This window comes from Dermacentor silvarum, chromosome 4 (assembly GCF_013339745.2).
Source record: "Dermacentor silvarum isolate Dsil-2018 chromosome 4, BIME_Dsil_1.4, whole genome shotgun sequence".
NCBI lineage: Eukaryota > Metazoa > Arthropoda > Arachnida > Ixodida > Ixodidae > Dermacentor > Dermacentor silvarum.
In genome coordinates, this window is record NC_051157.2 from 2,194,242 (window position 1) to 2,214,021 (window position 19,780).

The window sequence follows — 19,780 nt, forward strand, 5'->3', positions numbered from 1 at the left end:
AATAACAGGCGCCTATAGCACGTCGCGGCGAGAGCACAGGCTCAAGCTGGGACACGCCGCTAGGAAAAGTCCCGGCGGCTATGCTACTTGCTCTGGCGATAACCAATGGGTCAACTCGCGAGAGCACGGGCAATATCCTTTGGCTTAGGCTTTCGGCAAGTGCGGCTCGGCGGGGTACGACCTCGCGCGAGCACTAATGGCACCGCTCGTCGGCTTAGCGTCGGGAAAGGATCAGCACAAAGTATGCGCTCCCCGCACGGGCAAAGGCACCGTGCGCGAGCTCCAGTCCTAGTCACAAAGGTGTTGGCGGGCGAGAGGCAAGCATGAACGTACCGTGCGCTGGTCCCGGAGAGAAGTCCCGAGGCCCGCTCCGCCGCTAGCGGCCGAAAACCGGCTGCCTCGTGACGTCAGCGCCCCACCCTCAGCTCAACCGCCGCGTGCGCAGCGCCACCGCGGGAACCGGTTACGCGGAGGACGGGAAAAACCGGGGGACGGAGAAAACCGGGGGACGGCAGAACAGGTGTTAGCCCGCGCAATGACGCTGACGCAACCCTCAATCCCCACATCCTCCTCTCCTTAAATGCCCCCCTACCAGCCTGGCGAAAGAGCTAGTAGGGGTTTATGCACCAAAGACAATTGAGTCTTTCATGCACAAGCTAAATGCTAACCTCAGCCCAGCAAGTACTCTTAACACACTGCGTTCCGACATATAAAACACTTTCATGCACTATAATAAAAATAATTATATACAAGGATCATGGAAAAATAAAAAAAAATTAAACTGCTACGCTCTATAATACAAAAAAAATGCCGCGACAGGGTAATAACAAAACTAGTCGGCCGCTGGCGCGGGACAGTGTCCCAGGTGTGAAGGGGAAACGGCGCGTAAAGTTCTGTGGCTAGGGGCGGTGGCCGAAGACGTAGGCGTCCCGAGGGCAGTCTTGATAGCAGGAACGGGCTCGCCGTTGGTAGATCGAGTTGTGCTTTCGTGGTGGTGGCGGTCCCGAACTCCAGCCGGATGGGGGCAGAACACTGCCGGGTCAGCTGGCCACGCCGCCAGAGCCAAGATGAAAGGGGCAGCCACAACCGTGGCTGCAAGGCGTTTGCATGGAGGCGGCGACTGCAGAGAGCCGGGCTCTCGATCTGTCGTCAGAGGGTCAGTGACCTCGTCCACCTTCAGCGTCCACGACGATCCGATGCAGCAGTTGGCGCGATTTCTGGTTGTTTCGAAGAGCAACAGGCACCATGCACGCACGTGCACACACACACGCACGCACACACTCCTTGCGGTTTTCTCCATGGCTGCGCAACACTCCCAAACACCGCCATGCTCATTGCCGTACACAACGCGCCGCGCCATAGAAGGCGCAAAGAGTCCTTCGTCCCCCCCTCACACCGACGAGTCAATGGGACCATTTTCCACTCCCGCGCCTGACGACCGCGCAAATCAACAACCCCCTTGTCGGCAAAGAAAAAAAAAAAGGAAAAAGAAAAGAACAAAGAAAACAAAAATCTTCTATGTCTACGTACAAAAAAAAAGAAAAGAAAAAAACACGTAATGAATTAAACTAAGAGGCTGTACACGCGAAATTAAACACACTTTAAAATAAAAAAAACATAATTACATTCAGCATGTATACTCAAAAAAAAAAAGAAAGAATGCACACTGTTGAAATGATACATAAACAACACTTGCAATAAGCTGGGCTGGGACCAGCGTCTTTTCGTGCACTGGCCGTAAAGAAGCTAGCCCACTGAAGCTGCGCATTTTACTCAGGGCCTTCGGTTGCGGAAAAGTCCATTGTCCGGCTCTAAATCACACAGGTGACCGCTTCCACAGATTGTACCGATGCATGGTCCGAATGCGGTCTGTTGCCCGGGTGTGCCCCGTTGCTGGCGTGCAATGCCACTGGGCACTGGCGCGAGCTCGTCATACCGTAACGCAAAGGCCTTCAGCTTGGCAATATGGGCACGGCTGAGTTTTCACGAAGGGGGATCTTTCAGCAAGTACGCGAGCGAAGACCAAACTTTCTCTACTCGGTACGGACCAAGCCACTTAGGAGCGAGCGAGGCTGAGAACCCCTTGGTCGCATCGCTAAGAGCGAGGTTGCGCTTCAGGACGAGATCACCTACCTTAAATGAAAGATGGCGGTGCTTCCGGTTGTATTGAGCCTTCTGCTGGGCCCTGGCCGACGCCAAACTCTGTCTCGCTCTAGAGAGAGCCCGACAAAGCCTGTCCCGAAGTGCTGAAGCGTTAGCAGAACAGTCTACCGGCGCTACCTCATCCCCGAGCTGGCATTGCATGACACTGGTCACCGGATTAGCCAACTCCCTTCCAAAATTGAGAAAGGTTGGAGAGAAACCAGTTGAGTGATTCTCGGAGGTTCGGACTGCGAACGCGAGCTCACTCAAGTGGTTTGCCCAATCCTTTTGATGTTCGGCAAAGGCCGCTAACATTGGTTTAAGAGTTCTGTTGAGTCTCTCCGTCAAATTGGACTGGGGATGGTAGGGCGAAGTGGTGCAGTGATTAATTCCCAGGGAACGGCACGTAGCACCAAACACCCGAGCGGTGAAATAGGACGCGTTGTCCGTAATCAGTCTTTTCGGAAAGCCGAACCGACAACACACTTCCTGTAGCCTTTCCAGCACCGCTCGCGCAATCACTTTACGAAGCGGAAACAGTTCCACCCATTTAGAAAAATGATGAACAACTACCATCAGGTGTGTGAACCCCTACTTAGTCCTGGGGAAAGGCCCCATAAGATCGCAGGTGGCCACTTGCCACGGACGCTCACTGTCGATTGGTTTCATCAGCCCGGGCGGCTTGCCACCCCTTGATTTCACCATTTGACAGACATGGCAGGAACGGCAATAGCAAAAAATGTCACGCGTTATTCCAGGCCAGGTCACAGTTTGGCTTAGTTTGGAAAAACTTTAGAGCCACTCAAATGACCGGCCAAGGGTTCGTCATGAGAACATCGCAACAGTGCACTTCTCAGACTTTTGGGGATAACCACCTTAAACGGGTCCACAGTGTCATCATCGGTGGCTATGTATTTCAGCAGGAGCCCATCATGATCCAGCAAATATAAATCCGTGGGGGACTCAGCGACACACGCTGTTTCCGGCCCCCCTGCGCCCGCCGCACTACCAGCAGCGTCTCGGCGCTCCGTCTCCCTGAGACCGTCGCTCACTCGGCGACAAAACTGATCAATTTGCTGGGCCTTCAGTAGCTCTTGCCTGCTGAAAGCGATTCCAATTCTCCCAAAGGGGAGGTTGATCTCGTCCCCACTCAGGACTGCAGCCATCGGCGTCATGGGTTCGCTTTCGAGAAGCTCCCCCGCACGCACGCTTTCCGGCATGCTGCTTGCCTGGAGCGCGGAGAAACAGGTTTGGCCCGCTTGCGGACTCGCTTCTCTCTCTGCTCGTTTCGCCCCCGACGCTAGCTGGCGTTAAGGCACCGGCAGTGGCTGTTGCACCTGGAGAAAAGCTCTGGGTGGACAATGGGGCACGAGATAGGGCGTCAGCTACCACGTTAGTGCTCCCCTTTCGATACTGCACAGAAAAGTCATAATGCTGTATCAGGAGAGCCCAGCGCGCCAGCCGGCCCGCAGGCTCATGGAGCCGCATCAGCCAGCTTAGCGCACTGTGCTCCGTTTGCACTACGAATTTCGTACCATCAAGGTAGACATCGAATTTACGTAGTGCAAACACGATAGCGAGGCACTCCTTCTCCGTCACGGAATAATTCCTCTCAGCCGCTATCAAGGAGTGGCTGGCAAAGGCCAGCGGCTGCAACACGCCATCGTATTCCTGTAGGAGGACTGCTCCTAAACCTAGATCGCTCGCGTCGGTCTGGAGAACGAATGGTCTGGTCAGGTCGGGGAGTGTGAGCTGCGCTGTCTCCGCAATGGCGCTAGACAGTTGGCAAAAAGCCTGCTGTTGCTCAGGTCCCCTTTGCCACTCGGCCGACTTACCCAAGAGCTTGCTCAAGGGCGCCTGCACTCGGGCACAGGACGGGATGAACGACCGGTAAAAGTTGGCCATTCCCAAAAAGCGGTGAAGGGCGCGGGGAAATCGAGGATTGCCCGAAGTTTCTCCCGGTCCGGCTCAATGGAGCCTTCGCCCAGCGTAAACCCCAGTAACTGAACTCGGGTTTTCGCTAGTTAGGCTTTCGCAGGATTCAAAGTCATCCCGGCGGCCCGCACCCTCTCGAGCACATCGGCAACATGGGAAAAGTGTTCTTCGAAGGTTCGTGAATAAATCACGATGTCGTCGAGGTCGCACATGCAGTATGACCACTTTGCTTCCCCGAGGACGCGGTCCATCAGTCTCTGAAAGGTCGCAAGACCGTTGCATAGACCAAAGGGCATATGAGTAAACTCAAAGCACCCTCTGTGGGACGTGAACGCGGTCTTGGAACGGTCACGAGCTGCCATTCCGACCTGTAGGTACCCTTTCGAGGCATCCAACATTGTGAAGTACCTCGCACTGCCCAGGGTTCCTACAATGGAGCTAATCGTGAGAAGCGGATAGGCATCCTTACGAGTCACTCCGTTCAGACGGCGGTAGTCTACGCACAGGCGATGACTGTCATCTTTCTTAGGCGCCAACATAATTGGAGACGCCCAGGCGCTGTACGAGCGGCGGATAATGTCGGCCGATAGCATCTCGTCCAGCAAACCATCAATCACCTGCCTCTTGGCAAGACTCACGGGCCTGGGGTTACACTTCAAAGGAAGCGCGTCACCAGTTTCGATCGCGTGGCTCGCCAAATCGGTACAGCCCGGTTGATCGGTGAAAAGGTCTGCGTTGTCGCATAACAGTGCCGACAAACGAGCCTTCTGGGCATCATCCAAATGAGCCGCACAGGCGGACAGAGGATGTGGTGCCTCTTCGTGCCATGTCGCTCTATCCCACTGGGGATTGTGAGTCGACAAGCGCATAGCGCAGGGGCTTGCCCCCGAATTCTGCGCGCGACACGGTTCGTGCCGTGCCTCTCGATCCCAAAGGGGACCATGAGCGGGCGAGCGCGAAGCTCGGGGGCTTGCCCCCGAACTCGGCGCGCAACATGATTCCGACGCCCCATCTGCACAGGCAAGATCGGACGTCGGCGGGCTAATCAACGGCTTTAGCGACGTGAATTGACCGTCGCGATAGCCGCCATTCGCAATGTACACAACGATCCCAGTTTTAAGGAGAAAGTCCCGGCCGAGAATCACAGGAACACTGAGCCCTGGGAGATGAACGAAACGTGTGCGTCTCATTCGCTCTCCCCACCTGACAGTCAGCCTTGCGGCGCCAGCCGAATGGGCCACGCCTTTCGCAAGATTGAAAGGGACACTAAAGAGAAACCGGAAGTTGAGCTCAAATGGTAGATTATCCTTTCACGATCACAGCCATACCATTCTTACTGCAAACAGATGTTTAATAAGCGAGAATACAGTAAAAGCTCGTTAATTCGAATTTTGCGGGGACGCCCAATGAGTTCGAATTAAACCGAAATTCGAACTAACGAAATTCATTGAAAAAACAGCAGGAATTGAGACCGGGTTGTTGGAAAATCACTCAAAATATTTACTTGCGAAAATAATCCGTGATCACTGTCTGTTTCTCTTCTTTGAATGCGATCGCCATAGCCTTGTTTTCCAACGCGCGAACGTGGCAGAAAGCATCCTCTGCGTCTTCCTCGAAGCTGAAGAATAGACGCGCGACATGCATAGCCTCCATTAGTTCCAAAGCTGAGGGCCGCGTGGGTGCATCGTCCTCTTCGTCGTTCGCACCTACATCGACGACGGGCGCTTCTCCACCAGTCACTTGCGCGATGATATCATCGTCGGTGATTGTGCCGCAGACCGCTGCACAGCGATCTGCATCGACGTAGTCGTCGAAGGTCACGTCCTCCAGCGCATCCCGCAATCCGGCAGGAATGACCACGGCCTCGCGCTCGTCGGGCTCGCAAGCTGTGCCCTCATTGGTCACACAAAAGCCACTGTGGCGGAAGCAATTGGCAACAGTTGTTGCCATGACCTGATCCCAGGCCCGCACCAACATATGCAAAACCGTGAGCAGCGTCACATCGTAGCGACACGGCACCGAACGACTTCGTAGCTCTGACGTACACGAGGCCTAGCGACTGAATGTGCGGCACACAAAGGACACGGAGACTACGCAGACACGTCCGGCACGAACCATCACACGATGCGAAGAGCGAGCGCAATGACGACAGTGACGCCGCTGCGCTCGCGCCATCTATCGTTGAGCCTTGAAAGCTTGCGGCGGCAGTATAAAATACCACCACGCAGCGGCGCGCAGTTCGAATTATCGATAGAGGAGCCGATGCGCGCGTGAACTAACGAGTTGGTTAACCCATAGACGCCTATATATTGTGGCCGGACCATGACCATCAGTTCGAATTAACCCGAAAGTTCGAATTAATGAGGTGCTAATTAACGAGCTTTCACTGTATAGCGAAAAACTGAAGGATAGGTGCTGACGCCCCTTCGGATTTCCCGCACTACACGTTCGTGATGTCGGAGATTACAAATGCAGGCCGGTCGCGATTGGTCGAGAGCGATTTATCGCTGTTATTAAATCGCAAAATGAAATACACCTTAAACATACATAAACAGCATTTGCCAACTTTAAAAACCGTTTCAAGCGAGGAAGTACAAGTTTAGCACAAAATTAAATAAATAAGAAAAAGAATGGCATGGCGATACATCCGGTCGTGATAGTTTCGTAGTTTCGTTTTTTGTCAATGTATCGTCTCGCGCGCCTGTTCCGCTCTACAACGTTGACTTCGCCGGAAACAGCCAGAAAATGCCTTGTGTGTGTAGTGTTGAGGGCTGTATAAATGGCCCAAAGGGCTTGCTCAGTGGCAGAGGCAGTGTTGACTCGATTGTGTCCTTTCATGTGGTGTCGCGCGGTGAGCCCCGACTCCCCGGTGTTCGCAATGGCTCAGGGCTCTGCCGATGATAAAATCGCAAAAGAGCCTGAGAAACCGATGGTGTGCTCTCTGCATTTCTCGCCCTCGGATTATGTGTATAATCCTGCCCTCGGAAAGTATCTAGGCGTGCCCCAGAGGCCAGTCCTTTCTCGAGCAGCTGTTCCCTCAATGCGGCCTTCATCAAACCCCCTACCGATGCCCTTGCAGCAGCAAACTGGCGGCTCGATGAGTGCTGAATGTCATTAAATAAAGCCACGAAATAACCATACCGAGTACGTGCGCAACTTTCTACGCTTGTTCTGTCGGGAACATTATCGCCTGGCGGACCGGATGCTTCGTCTTCCGTCGACGAAAACGAAGCTCTGTTTTCCGCCGGCGCGGCCGGCGGCTCACCGCCATCGCACGCGGAAACACCTACCGCTCGAGCACGGAGGATCATTTCACGCTCCGTTTCACTGAATATCGCTGAAATGCAGTCCTGCTTCCCTGGCGAGCTTTTCGTTGCAAGGTTCAGCGGCAGCAACGGTATCCATCGCGGCGAACGCAAACGCAGCGACCATGCATGCAGCCATGATGCATCCAGCGCCTCGGCCGTTTACGCGGTGACGTATCATGGCGCATTCTGATTCGCCGAGAGCAATGAAATCTGTGACAACACTGCTTCAGCGCCAAATCTGGGGTGAGAGAAATTGAGGAAGAGATATTTGGTCTTTGTTTACTAATTTCTCCGCTAATAATTCATATTTTTGCACCCAACAAAAACTGCATGCATTCCTGAAGGTCCCTCTTTTATTCCAGCTGAACTTCCGGTTTCTCTTTAGTGTCCCTTGAATGTCGTTCGGCAGTCCCGCAAGCGCACTGCGCGCTTTTGTGAGTGGGACAAAACCTGTTCGTCGAACAACGAAGCGCTTGCGCCCGTGTCCAGCAGCGCCGAAAATTCGCGGCCGGCAATGGTCACCGGTATAAACGGCGCGTGCGCACCAGCAACACAACCTGCTCGGTACGCCGAGGGAACAAGCAAAGGTTCGGTCACTCGTGCCTTCACGAGCGACCTGATATCCCGTTTCCCGGCCTCACAGGAGACCGGGGTGCGGTGCAATCCCTTGCAATGTGCCCTCGTTGTCGGCAGCGCAAACAGCGTACACCGCCGCGGTATCTTTCCCGAGGCGGAGCAGCCTCAGCTCATTGCCGGGGTCGGCTCTCCGCTTGGCCAATGGGCCGATAACGAGCGTTTCCCTCCGCGATGCGCTGGGTCGAAAAGCGTCCCTGCGCATGTGTTTCGGTCGGTGGCGCAGCACAGGCTGCCCGTCTCCCGTGCGTGTAAGGGTCGAGAGCGCGCGCGCTCAGCTCCCAAACACACCAGCTTGGCCGGGTTGTTGCCGTTGGGGAAAAGGCTCAGGCCCTCTCCACGCGCAGCTCGGCTCAAGGGCCTCGCTGGCGGGCGGCGGTGGGCGATAGGCGTGCGCGGCGATAATGTCACCTTGAATGCGCTTTGCCTCGGCGGCTAATTCCTCCAGATTTCGGAAGCGGCCGCCGCGCAGGTACGCCGAAAAGGTCGGATGTGCCTGCCTGATCACCCGTTCGATGCTTTCCTCGTTCGAGGCATTGGGCTCTGCGACTAAGAAAAGGTCTTTCATCGCCCGTACGTACTCCTGAAGCGACTCATCAGGAGCCTGTGTACGTAGCCCAAGCTCTCGCCGCATCCTACTCTCATAGTCAGCGGGTAGGAATTCACGCAGGAATGCCGCGCTGAACTCTTCGAGGGTTGTTGCACGGTGTCCGGAAAGCCTGTGCCACCTAGCCGCCGAGTCAGTGAGTGCAACAGGGGGCTGCGGCATACCACTGGTTGTGGCTGTTCATTTGAGAAGCAGCCAGTGTCGATACAACAGGTGTGTGCTCGATCGGTGTGCCACTGGGCACCACAGAGTGTACTCCAAAGGGAGACGTATGAGCGGAATTCGTGGTCGCCGTGATTGAAGGATCCCCACAGCGGGCCGCGGCATACCCCTGGTTTTGGCTGTTCAATTAAGAAGCAGCCAGTGTCGATACAACAGGTGTGTGCTCGATCAGTGTGCCACTGGGTGCCAGTGAGTGTACTCCAAAGGGAGACGTATGAGCGGAATTCGTGGTCGCCGTGATTGAAGGATCCCCACAGGGGGCCGCGGCATACCACTGGTTTTGGCTGTTCAATTGAGAAGCAGCTAACGGGCAAAAGTCGGAGAGGGCTAAGGCCCCGTTTCCGCGCTGCGCTCCGTTTACTCCTGAAGGAGTCAATGAGCGGGAGCGCTGCGACATCGCACTGCTTGGCATTCCAAAGGGAGCCGTGGCAGACGAATGTGCCCGTGTGCACTGTTCGGAGAGGGCTCTGGCCCCGTTTTCAAACAACGCTACTGCTCCAAAGGGAGCTGGTACGTAGCGCCTCGCGTTGCCGGCCCCACAGGGGGTCGTTACAAGCGAGGGTGCAGGAGTGCGCTGCTCAAGGGGGGCCCTGGCCCCGTTCTCGAGCAACGCGGCGTCCGCTAGCACTAACAAAGGTCACTACGCCTAGCAGACATAACGCGGCGAGTCCAATTCGCTAAGGTGTATTGACTCGGCTAAGCACAGACAAAGGCTTAATGAGCCTTTGAATCCGCGTTGGGCGCCAGTGTGGGTTCTTGGTGTCTCACAGGAGACCAACCACCGCAGGTTCGAGCTTAGCGAGCCACAGGGCCGCGTCAGCCGTTGCCTCCAGCACCGCTCGTGCGCGAGCTCAGAGGCCGCAAGGGGCTACCGAGCGACGCACGCAAAAACACAGTAAAGCCCTGAGTTGACGAAAACCGTTTACTGAAACCGTCGGCAGCCAGAGGGGTCCCGCACCATGGCGAAAATACAATAACAGGCGCCTATAGCACGTCGCGACGAGAGCACAGGCTCAAGCTGGGACACGCCGCTAGGAAAAGTCCCGGCGGCTATGCTACTTGCTCTGGCGATAACCAATTGGTCAACTCGCGAGAGCACGGGCAATATCCTTCGGCTTAGGCTTTCGGCAAGTGCGGCTCGGCGGGATACGACCTCGCGCGAGCACTAATGGCACCGCTCGTCGGCTTAGTGTCGGGAAAGGATCAGCACAAAGTACGCGCTCTCCGCACGGGCGAAGGCACTGTGCGCGAGCTCCAGTCCTAGTCACAAAGGTGTCGGCGGACGAGAGGAAAGCATGAACGTACCGTGCACTGGTCCCGGAGAGAAGTCCCGAGGCACGCTCCGCCGCTAGCGCCCGAAAACCGGCCGCCTCATGACGTCAGCACCCCGCCCTCAGCGCAACCGCTGCGTGCGCAGCGCCACTGCGGGAACCGGTTACGCGGAGGACGGGGAAAACTGGGGGACGGAGAAAACCGGGGGACAGCAGAACAGGTGTCAGCCCGTGAAATGACGCCGGAGCAACCCTCAATCCCCACAAGCGAACACTTTCAAAATTTATTTAAGGTTGCCTGTGGCAGATAGCCCAATTCTAGTTAATGAGCTGGCCTAATCGAAGAGGCGGACATGCACAAGAAATTGAAATGCTTAATCGAATAATTAACAAAAATTCACTATTTAAGTTTTTAACGAAATACCAGATGGCCCATATTGCAATTTACAAATTGTAGCTGTGGAGTTCACAAGGCGGATCCACCTTGAACGAATTCTCAGGATGGCAGCAGTTTCGTGATATTAATTCCCGAACTTAGCGGAGAAATGCATTGGCGTTCTAGTTAATTTTAAGCTTCAATGCATTAAGTGACGTTTTGTTAAGAAACTAACTACGTATGAACGGTGCGAGCCATTAAATATCGCGGCGCGCATGCACATAGCGAGCGAGGGCCTCGAAACTGCCCAAGCCGGCCAACGCTCGCTTCCCGATAGCGTCTCTTCCTCTTCACAACCACAATCTCTCTCTTGCATCCCGATAACGGCAGTGAACGAAACTTCAGGGAGCGGGCGGCGTCGGCACCCGTCGAAGGTGAGGGAGGAGGGCGGCAGGGAAGCGCATTTGGCCTCGGCAACCCCGTCGCTTCGGTGGCTCCCCTCGCCCTCCCTCTCAACTCCCTCATAGCTCCCTCACCTTCGACTGTCTCCGTGCGCGCCCGCCGCCGTGCCAGCGCCGCCGCTCCCGCCGGCCCGGCGCCAGCTTAGCCCGCTCCCCGAAGCTTCGTTTTCTGCCGTTGAAGCGGGCGTTGGCCGGCTTGGGCAGTTTCGTTGGCGGGACTGGGCCTCCGCGTTGCTTCCCTCTGCGCCGCAGCGTTGGCTGAGGCACGTACACGCGTGTTCCGGTGCGAGCAGAAACGGTGACCTTGCCATTTGAGAGAGCAAATTTTTGTCGCGGTATTTTTTTTCTTTTTTATTTCTCTGCGCGGGGTTGAGAGGTCTCCTAAGCTTTTGCTTTATGGCGGTGTCAAAGCAATGCTGGTCGAAGGTGCCGCCACGTGATTTGGCATGCTGCTTAGAGCATTGTCGGTGCGCGGTGTGGGGTCTCACATGTGCTCTTGGGACAGAGGAACGACACCACAGTAGTGCAAACAAACAAAAGGGCATTTATTGCGCCTTTCATACACTAATGCACGCTAGCCGAATTGCTATGCATAGAAAATTCACATGGGCCCGTGACAAATTGAGGAAATCCGACTCACCGCGACTGGATAGCAAGCGAATATGTTCGCCCCATGCTATGACACCATCGCCTAATCGTTCACGTGTACGGTCACGCGAACGGTGGCGCGTTCGAGCGATCTGTGTTCGTCCATACCGGTGCCCTCCTCCTAGCCACGCGAGACGGTCTCGCGAAGCGTGGATCGGCGAACGCGCGGGACGTCCGCATCACCACCGACCCCCAACCCCAAGAGGAAGCGCCTTGACCTTTCTCTCCCAAGTCACCCAGCCGTTCAGTTACGTTAGCATCGCAACATTCGCACCATTTCTTGCAATGATTCGTGTTCGTCCATACCGGTGCCCTGCTTCGAGCCACGCGAGACGGTCTCGCGAAGCGTGGATCGGCGCACGCGTGGGACGTCCGCATCGCCACTGACCCTAACCCCAAGAGAAAGAGGTGACTCCCAAGTCACCCCGCCGTTCGGCGTCGTTAGCATCGCAACATTCACACTATTTCTCGCAATGCGACGCAACCACTATGACTGCCGCCGGCGCTTAGCCACGCGGCGAGGTCGGATTACAGGAGGTGCGAGCTATGCGGGGAAAACAACATCAGGGGACGCGTGTGAGTCGCGCATCCCCACAGCGGTTATGTTCAAATTAACCGTTGCAAATGCTCTCGCGTTCGAATTACCGAGCGTTTTCGCCCATTGGAATATACACAACTTTGACGGGACCACAGCGTCAGTTCGAATTAACCGGAAGTTTGAATCAAGCGTGTTTGAATTAACGAGATTCGACTGTAACTATATTTTGCAAGAAATAAATGTTTTCTTCCCTTGCACCTCAATATGGGCTTGTCAGCTTCAATTTTACTGGATTCGGATCGTACGTTTATTTTTCGCGTATTTTTTTAAAACGTATGCACGAGGTTCTACTGCACCTACCAACTCTCCCGAATTTTCCGGGAATCTCCCAGATTTTGATCTCATCTCCCGATTGTACGGACGCAACCTGAAGTCTCCCGGAAAATAGCCGCTACAGCACAGCGTTTTTTTTAAACGTTCTATCGCTATAATCCTATTAAGCTCTATAATTTAACCTTGGGGGAAAGCAGCGCGGGAACAGTTAGTCACCAGCATGCACTGTTACGATCGGCTTGGAACTCTGCATCTCAGTTGTGGGAAACCAAACCCGCGCACGTTCCCGTGTCGGGGCAATTATCTTCATCCCCAAGAGGCGGTTATGATCTTCCTGGAAACTGTACCTCTCAAATGTGGGAAACAAGCCCGAGCGCCTTTCTCTGACGAGATAATCCCCTTCATCCCTGAGAAAGCGTCACACCTCTACGACCTGAGCAGACAAAAAAGGCGAGCTACCAAAGGAGAGGACCCGAGGGGCAGGAGGTCGTCAACTTGACCACCCGACAGAGGACTGACACTTCCACAAGTTCCCCGAAGGAGACATCGGCTACCACAAGACCAAGAGGGGTTATTTAAGGCCGTCTTGGCCCCCGTGTTAAGCAGAACCGCTCGAGACTCGGATAGAGTCAAAACCATGTACCAATAAAGTGAATACAATCTTTTCTAATTTTTTCATCATATGATGCCCGCCTTCATCGCCATCTCCTGATTGTTGCGGTGATGACCCACCTTACCCGGTCGAGATTATATCAGCTGGATGGCCGCAATGGGATACTCCACCCTTCGTCCTGGCTTCAGCAGAATGGTGAGCGCTTGACTTTCTTTGAGAATTTGCCAGGTTTTAGCTTCTGTGTTTTCTAAAATGGCGAATTAGTTTCTGTACGTGCAGGCTCCTGTTGAAAGCTTCCTCACGTCACAGCAGAGTAAGAAAGTCCTCGTTCGGGATTGACCATGGATTTGAGCTAACGGAGAAAGCCAGAGTTATTACTTTGTGATGAACTGGGAATTGAGGTCGGGAAAAGTGAGAGAAAGCCGCAACTTATTGAGGCGATTGAGAAGTGTGGGGCTCTTGAGGACAAAATTTCAGAAGCATGGGAAGAGATAGAGAAACGAGCTGAGAAGGCTGAACAAAACGCTGCAGAGGAAAGGCAAAGAGTTGAGAAAGAAAAGCAGAGAGCTGATCAAAAGGAAGCTGCAGAAAGAAAGGAACAAGAGGAACAGAGAGCTCACGAACTAAAGCTAAAAGAACTAGACGTGCAGCGGGATCTTGCCAGGCAATCGGCGAATAACCTCTGAATAGATGAAAGGCATTCAGGTGAAGCAAGAGTGAAAATAAGGGATCTCATGCTGTTGTACAAGGTGAACGATGACATGGGATTGTTTATCGTTATTTTTGAACGAACCTGCGAGAAAAACTGGTTGGCACTAGAGAGTTGGCCGCAACAGATTCTGACCATTCTTCCTGGTGAAGGAACCAAAATAATTGCAAGGCTAACGAAGGACGAGTCAGAGGACTATCAGAAAGTAAAAGCGGCGCTGCTAAGAAAATATCGGCTCTCAGCGGAGGCTTTCCGCCGCCATTTTCGGGAGGCAGTTAGGACACCGGGCGAGTCTTTTCAAGATTTCAGTTATAAACTGAAAGTCAATTTAATTGAGTTGCTAAAAGGGGAAGACGCATTCGGTTGTCACGACAAGGTTGTTGAGCTAATCTGCATGGAGCAGTTCTATGGGTCCTTGAGCGAAAAGATGCGCCTGTGGATTCAAGATAGGTCGGGCAAAAAGGACTTAGACCGTGCTGCAGTGCTAGCAGATGAATTCGCCGCACGTCACGAACCCGAGAAAATGCGCGTCAGGCCGTTGACTAAATCCGGCAAAGAGGAAAACAGGCGCCCCTTGCACAAAGAGAAAGCTGGAAGTGAGACCCAAGAGGTGCCGATAGATAATTTAGGCCAGAATAACAGCACAGCGAAAAACGAAAGGAAAAGATAAAAGGGGTTTGAGGCTAGAAAACCGGTCGTCTGTTTCTGTTGCCAGGAGCCTGGACACCTTGCGATCAGCTGTCGGAAGCCTAGGATTGTTTTTTTCTTTCGTGAATGACGACGGCAACCTGGAGCTCTGCGAACTCTACCTTCGCGACCTCGCAGTGAACGGAACGCCATTCAGGGTACTTAGGGACTCGGCTGCGACAATGGACATCGTCCACCCTGCGTATGTGCAACCTGAGGATTTCACCGGGGAACATGCGTGGATCCGGCAGGTAGTTGAGGAGGATAGTGTGTGTTTGCCCATAGCCAGCGTAAAGATCGAGGGGCCATTCGGAATATTGCTGACTGAAGCCGCAGTATCGCAAAATCTGTCCAAGCAATACCCCTACTTATTTTCAAATCGCTCGGAGATGCTGTAAAGAAGAAGGGCCTGAGTTTTGGCGACCATACGGTCCAAGCTCTCCCGCGTCCCCAGGCTCAGGAGATCGCGGTGGAGATAAGGCACAGCAATGAAGAAAGGAAAAGGCCTCATGACATAGGCACTCGGGAAGCGCAGCACATAGCTAATGAAAGCGGGGGAAAAGGTGCTAGGCGAGGAGGCATTCGGCTCAGTGGGCATACACCGCAGCAAGAGCTAGCCGAGGAATTAGAAACTCATTTGGTGCTGCCACATTCGAAAGGGTCTTTAGACCTTCTGAAGGTTGTTAAAGAAGGAATTGCGGCAGAAGAAGAGAACGATTACGCCACGGGAGTAGAAACAGTGGCTTTTCCGGAGGACGTTCCTTGCGGAGACAAGGCTGGTTTTAGCAGCGATAAAAAAATCAAGAGGGCGCTGAAAAACTCCCTTGTAACTCCTCATTTGAGCGATGTTCCGGAATCGTCCAAAGGAGAGGAGACTGACACGGCGGCCAAACAGGGCAGGAACTGGACGATCGGGGAATGCAGAGGCACATTCGGTGATCGCCTGGCGAGACAAAAATTTTTCAGACGGCGCAAACGAGCGAAGTATTTAGCGCAGCGCAAATTCGAGAAAGACTCCACACCACAGCTTGTAAGCAAAGGGAACAGGCCATCATGCAGAACTTCAAAGGGCTCATTACGGTGGTTTAGAAAACGGAGACGTCGCCAAAGGCGGATGACAACAGAACAGGGCGCGTCTTCGAGAGTAGGATTGTGGCTGAAAGGGTCAACCTGGCTGAGGTACGCGCGCACACACAGTGCCAGTCAATGAGGGGGAATGCGCCACGAGAGCGACGACAAAGGAAGAATGGCGATTCGCGTTTACAGCCTCCCTCTTCGAGACTAGAAAGAAAGCTGCAGCCACACGAATTGACAGGTGACGGGAGGGGGCAGTGTATGTCTGGTGCCCTTTATTACCCATGACGAGGCCCAATGACTTTCAGATTTCGACCTAGTCGAGTGCACATTAGGAGGTAGTAATTGTCGAATTGGGCGCCTTCCATAAGGTTCTCGTTTGTAAATTTGTAAATAGAGCACGTTGCATTTTTTTCTTTTGTTAGTTAAGACCTTATTTCTTTTAATTTCAAAGGTTCTGCGTTAATCTCGGTCTGTCGTTGTATTGATTGTTATGAGAGCCAGTGACGCGAATAAAACTGCGACGCAAGTTTTGCGACAGTAGTGGCTCGTGGACGCGCTGATTTTGTAGATAGGCATTGACATTGGGTGTTTGTAGAAATAAACCATTTTGGATAATTCAATGCTTTCAGGGCAGGTGCATTTATCGGTTACTATTGTGAAAGTTTAATTTGCTCAAGCGAGTTTGGAGAAGCAGTTTTCTTTGACGGTGTTGCGAGCAGATAAGTGTATTCTGGCTTTTTGTTTTCTGGCTTTAACTGCCACTTTATGAATCAGCTTAATTAGGAGTTGAAGCGGTCATCAGAGCGCAGTTCATTTGACATTAGAAGCGCTAGTACTGGCAGGTATCACTGACCCAACGAGTAACTAAATCGGTGCGCGGCATTTATCGCTTTGATCATTTTCACTGCACTCTCAGTCTCTCAATAAACGTGGCTTCCCCGGGCAAGAGAAACAAAAACGTTAGGTATTAGGTTGGTTGAAATATGCATTGAAGTTTAGTTTTTCCTTTTGTTAATTTTCGGGAATCTCGAACGAGGGCTGCAGGTATAATTCTGATAAGGTTTTATGTGAAGAATGTGTGAACCTGGCAGTTCTCATGGTTAGTTGGGTGCTCTCTGTTTGTTGTGCCTTGGGCTTGGCGTGGTCTATTTCCAGAAGGTGTCACCTGGCCTGCCTTGGAATGAACGGTGAAACGAAGCAGAGGCACGGGGTCTGCCAGTCTCTTCGAGGTGCTTGGATACTGCAACCCCTTCAAGACCTCCTGTGGCGGCGGACGGGCTGTTATGATCGGCTTGGAACTCTGCATCTCAGTTGCGGGAAACCAAACCCGCGCACATTCCTGTGTCGGGGCAATTATCTTCATCCCCAAGAGGCGGTTATGATCTTCCTGGAAACTGTACCTCTCAAAATGTGGGAAAGAAGCCCGAGCGCCTTTCCCGTGACGAGATAATCCCCTTCATCCCCGAGAAAGCGTTACACCTCTACAACCTGTGCAGACGAAAAAGGCGAGCTACCGAAGGAGAGGACCCGAGGGGGAGGAGGTCGTCAACTTGACCACCCGACAGAGGACTGACACTTCGACAAGTTCCCCGAAGGAGACTTCGGCCACCACAAGACCACGAGGGGTTATTTAAGGCCGTCCTGGCCCCCGTGTTAAGCAGAACCACTCGAGACTCGGATAGAGTCAAAACCATGTACCAATAAAGTGAATACAATCTTTTCTAATATTTTCATCATCACGATGCCCGCCTTCATCGCCGTCTCGTGATTCTTGCGGTGACGACCCACCTCACCCGGTCGAGATTATATCAGCACCTTGAATTGAAGTAGCGGCTGCTGGCACCACCATGAATGAGAGCATATGACTGGCGCTGCCATATTGGATTTTCCGGATTAGCTTGTCTCAGGCTGGTTCGCGCATTTCTAGCAATCCAGTCATTTGGGTGCCTAGGCTTCAGTTGGCTTTGTCAAATGCTCGAGTGAAGTGTGGAATGCCGAACTACTCTTTGTGTTTCCCCGAGTTTAGTTGGAGCAATTGATGGCGTTTTCAAAAGCCAAGAAGTACTTGCAAGTATTTCTGAGATCATACACGACTTTGTTTTCATGCTTTGTCATTTCGTGGAAAGGTAACAAGTATGGATTCTGTACAACGTGCGCTTGTGATATGAGCGTATCGCGTGGTGGCACTAAGAAATAATTATTTTGGGGGGAGAGGGGGTTGTAAAAAATTTTACCCCCCCCCCTCCCTCGCGGGGCAGTCTCCCGAATTTTTATGTTGCTAGTTTGGCAAGTATGTATGTGTATATACACACATACATCAGTGAAGCGTTGAATCACAGGATCCGGCAGTGAAACAGGCTGAAGAATTGAAGCACGTAGGAAAAATACCACGATTTTACTGACGTTTTGGCTGGGTGACCAGCCTTCACTCCGGGCCACATGAACTGATTACTCACGATTATTGAAAAATTGGAGAGTTAGAATTGCCCTGTGCAAGGCACCACTGGTAATAAAGTCACCTTGAGCACCTGTCGAAAGGGTGCCGCAGTGCTACAGTGGACCTGCCAAGGGGGGAGCCGAAGCCCCCTCAAAAAATGGAGAGGGGGCCGGGCTTCCCCCTGACTTAAATTTAAGCACTGATGGTTAGAGATGGTGGTGTGACCGAAAATTATCCGCTGTACCACCTTACGAGTTATGCAGTGGAATGTCGTTGATACGATCTTCACGGGACCTGGAAAATAAAACGTATCATCTGAAAATCGGTATTATCCAAGCTTTATCGTAGGTAAGAGAACGAAATGGTAAATAAGAAAAAAATGTATTATGCAGAATCGTATATAGATTCCTCTGTACATGCTTGACATTGCACCAGTGCTGCTGTTTGTAAGGTGGCTCACTGGCAGTACTGGGATCTCCAAGGAATGTGGTGGATTGCATGCAAAAGTGTATTTACCAGTACGTGGCCATTTATACCATAATGTGCTACCCAAAGGAATGGGTGGATGCAATTTCCACAAAGGAGGAGCTGCATTGTAGGGGTTGGCCTTGTGTCATTTGACATGTTCTCCGAAGTGGGAGTTTTATATAATAGCAAGCAATATTCCTGTGTTGTTTTGTATAGCCAATCATTTAATACATCCGGGTTTGGTGGGTTTGACTGCATAACAATTTTCCTCTGTCTGATTTGGCTGCAACACAAGGTATACAGTGTCCCTGACATGGTTGTTGCATTCTGAAGGTGCGAGCGTCTGACTCTGGGAGCTGGCCTGCAGCTGCACGTGTGCAGCTTCATGTGGTGTCACGTCCAGTGACAGTGGGGAGCGCGCCACTTGTTCATGAGGTAGAAGTTTCGCCCACACTTGAGACCGATCCTGTGGACCACCTTGTGGCCATTGTACGCGCCTCGGACCCAGACGGAGATGCCCTCTGGTATAGCCTGGCAGGTGGGTGATACTTGCCACTGCACCTCTTTTCACGCTTTCTTCTTCTGCCAGCAGGAGCACTACTGGGTTGGGGTCATTCTGCTAGTAGTGCGAGTTGCTGCGGTCATGTATTTTGTTACTAACTACTTTGTAATGTGTGAAGCTACTTCTGTGGCACTACTAGCTCTTGCGATTTCTTTATTAACGTTCCTCGTGCTTATGTTGAGAAAAGTTTAATATGCAGCTAGAAGCCACCTACTGAACCAAACCCCCTTTTGGACCTTTATTTGCAGTCTGGTCATCCAGTATCCTACATCTTAGTTGGTGCTTTTCAGAAAGTTTTCTGCCTGTGTGTGTCTAGATGTGCTTGTGTTGTGTGTCAATTACTAATTGCTGTGCTGTCACCTTGATTGTGCATCAGCATGCAGGCAGTGATAGCGAGGACTGTGGGATTGAAGCTGTAGGCACAAGTTTCTGTTCACGTCTATAAGAACCCTCAGATTTTTCTCATTTGTGAGTATTGCTGGGCAGTTGGAAGAACAAGCAGAATTTTGTTCGGCTCTTTACTCATTGTTCTGCTCGCAAGCAGTTCTAGCATTATCCTAGCTATCGCATAAATCATGCAGACATAATCTGTGGCATTGGGACATGTCAGTAGTCATGTACTTGTGTTTTCTTTTTCACCCCAGCTCCCAATGGCAGCATTTGCTGAACAAGGTGCACACTTCTTGCTGTTAATAGAATAGAGTAACTTGCTAACGGTGCATATTGCTGCACTCAGCATCGCTGGTCTTGTGT

At 52.5% G+C, this 19,780-nt stretch overlaps 1 protein-coding gene across 6 annotated transcripts in view; it reads left to right on the forward strand.

Annotated features, from left to right (window-relative positions):
- The window catches only part of LOC119448018 (fat-like cadherin-related tumor suppressor homolog), a 653,800-nt gene that overhangs the window by 44,874 nt on the left and 589,146 nt on the right, over positions 1-19,780 (forward strand). For all 6 annotated transcript variants that reach the window (XM_049666727.1, XM_049666730.1, XM_049666726.1 and 3 more), the window contains one exon: positions 18,799-19,003. In XM_049666727.1, the coding sequence (XP_049522684.1) occupies positions 18,799-19,003 (205 nt within the window). The remainder of the gene's footprint in view (positions 1-18,798; positions 19,004-19,780) is intronic.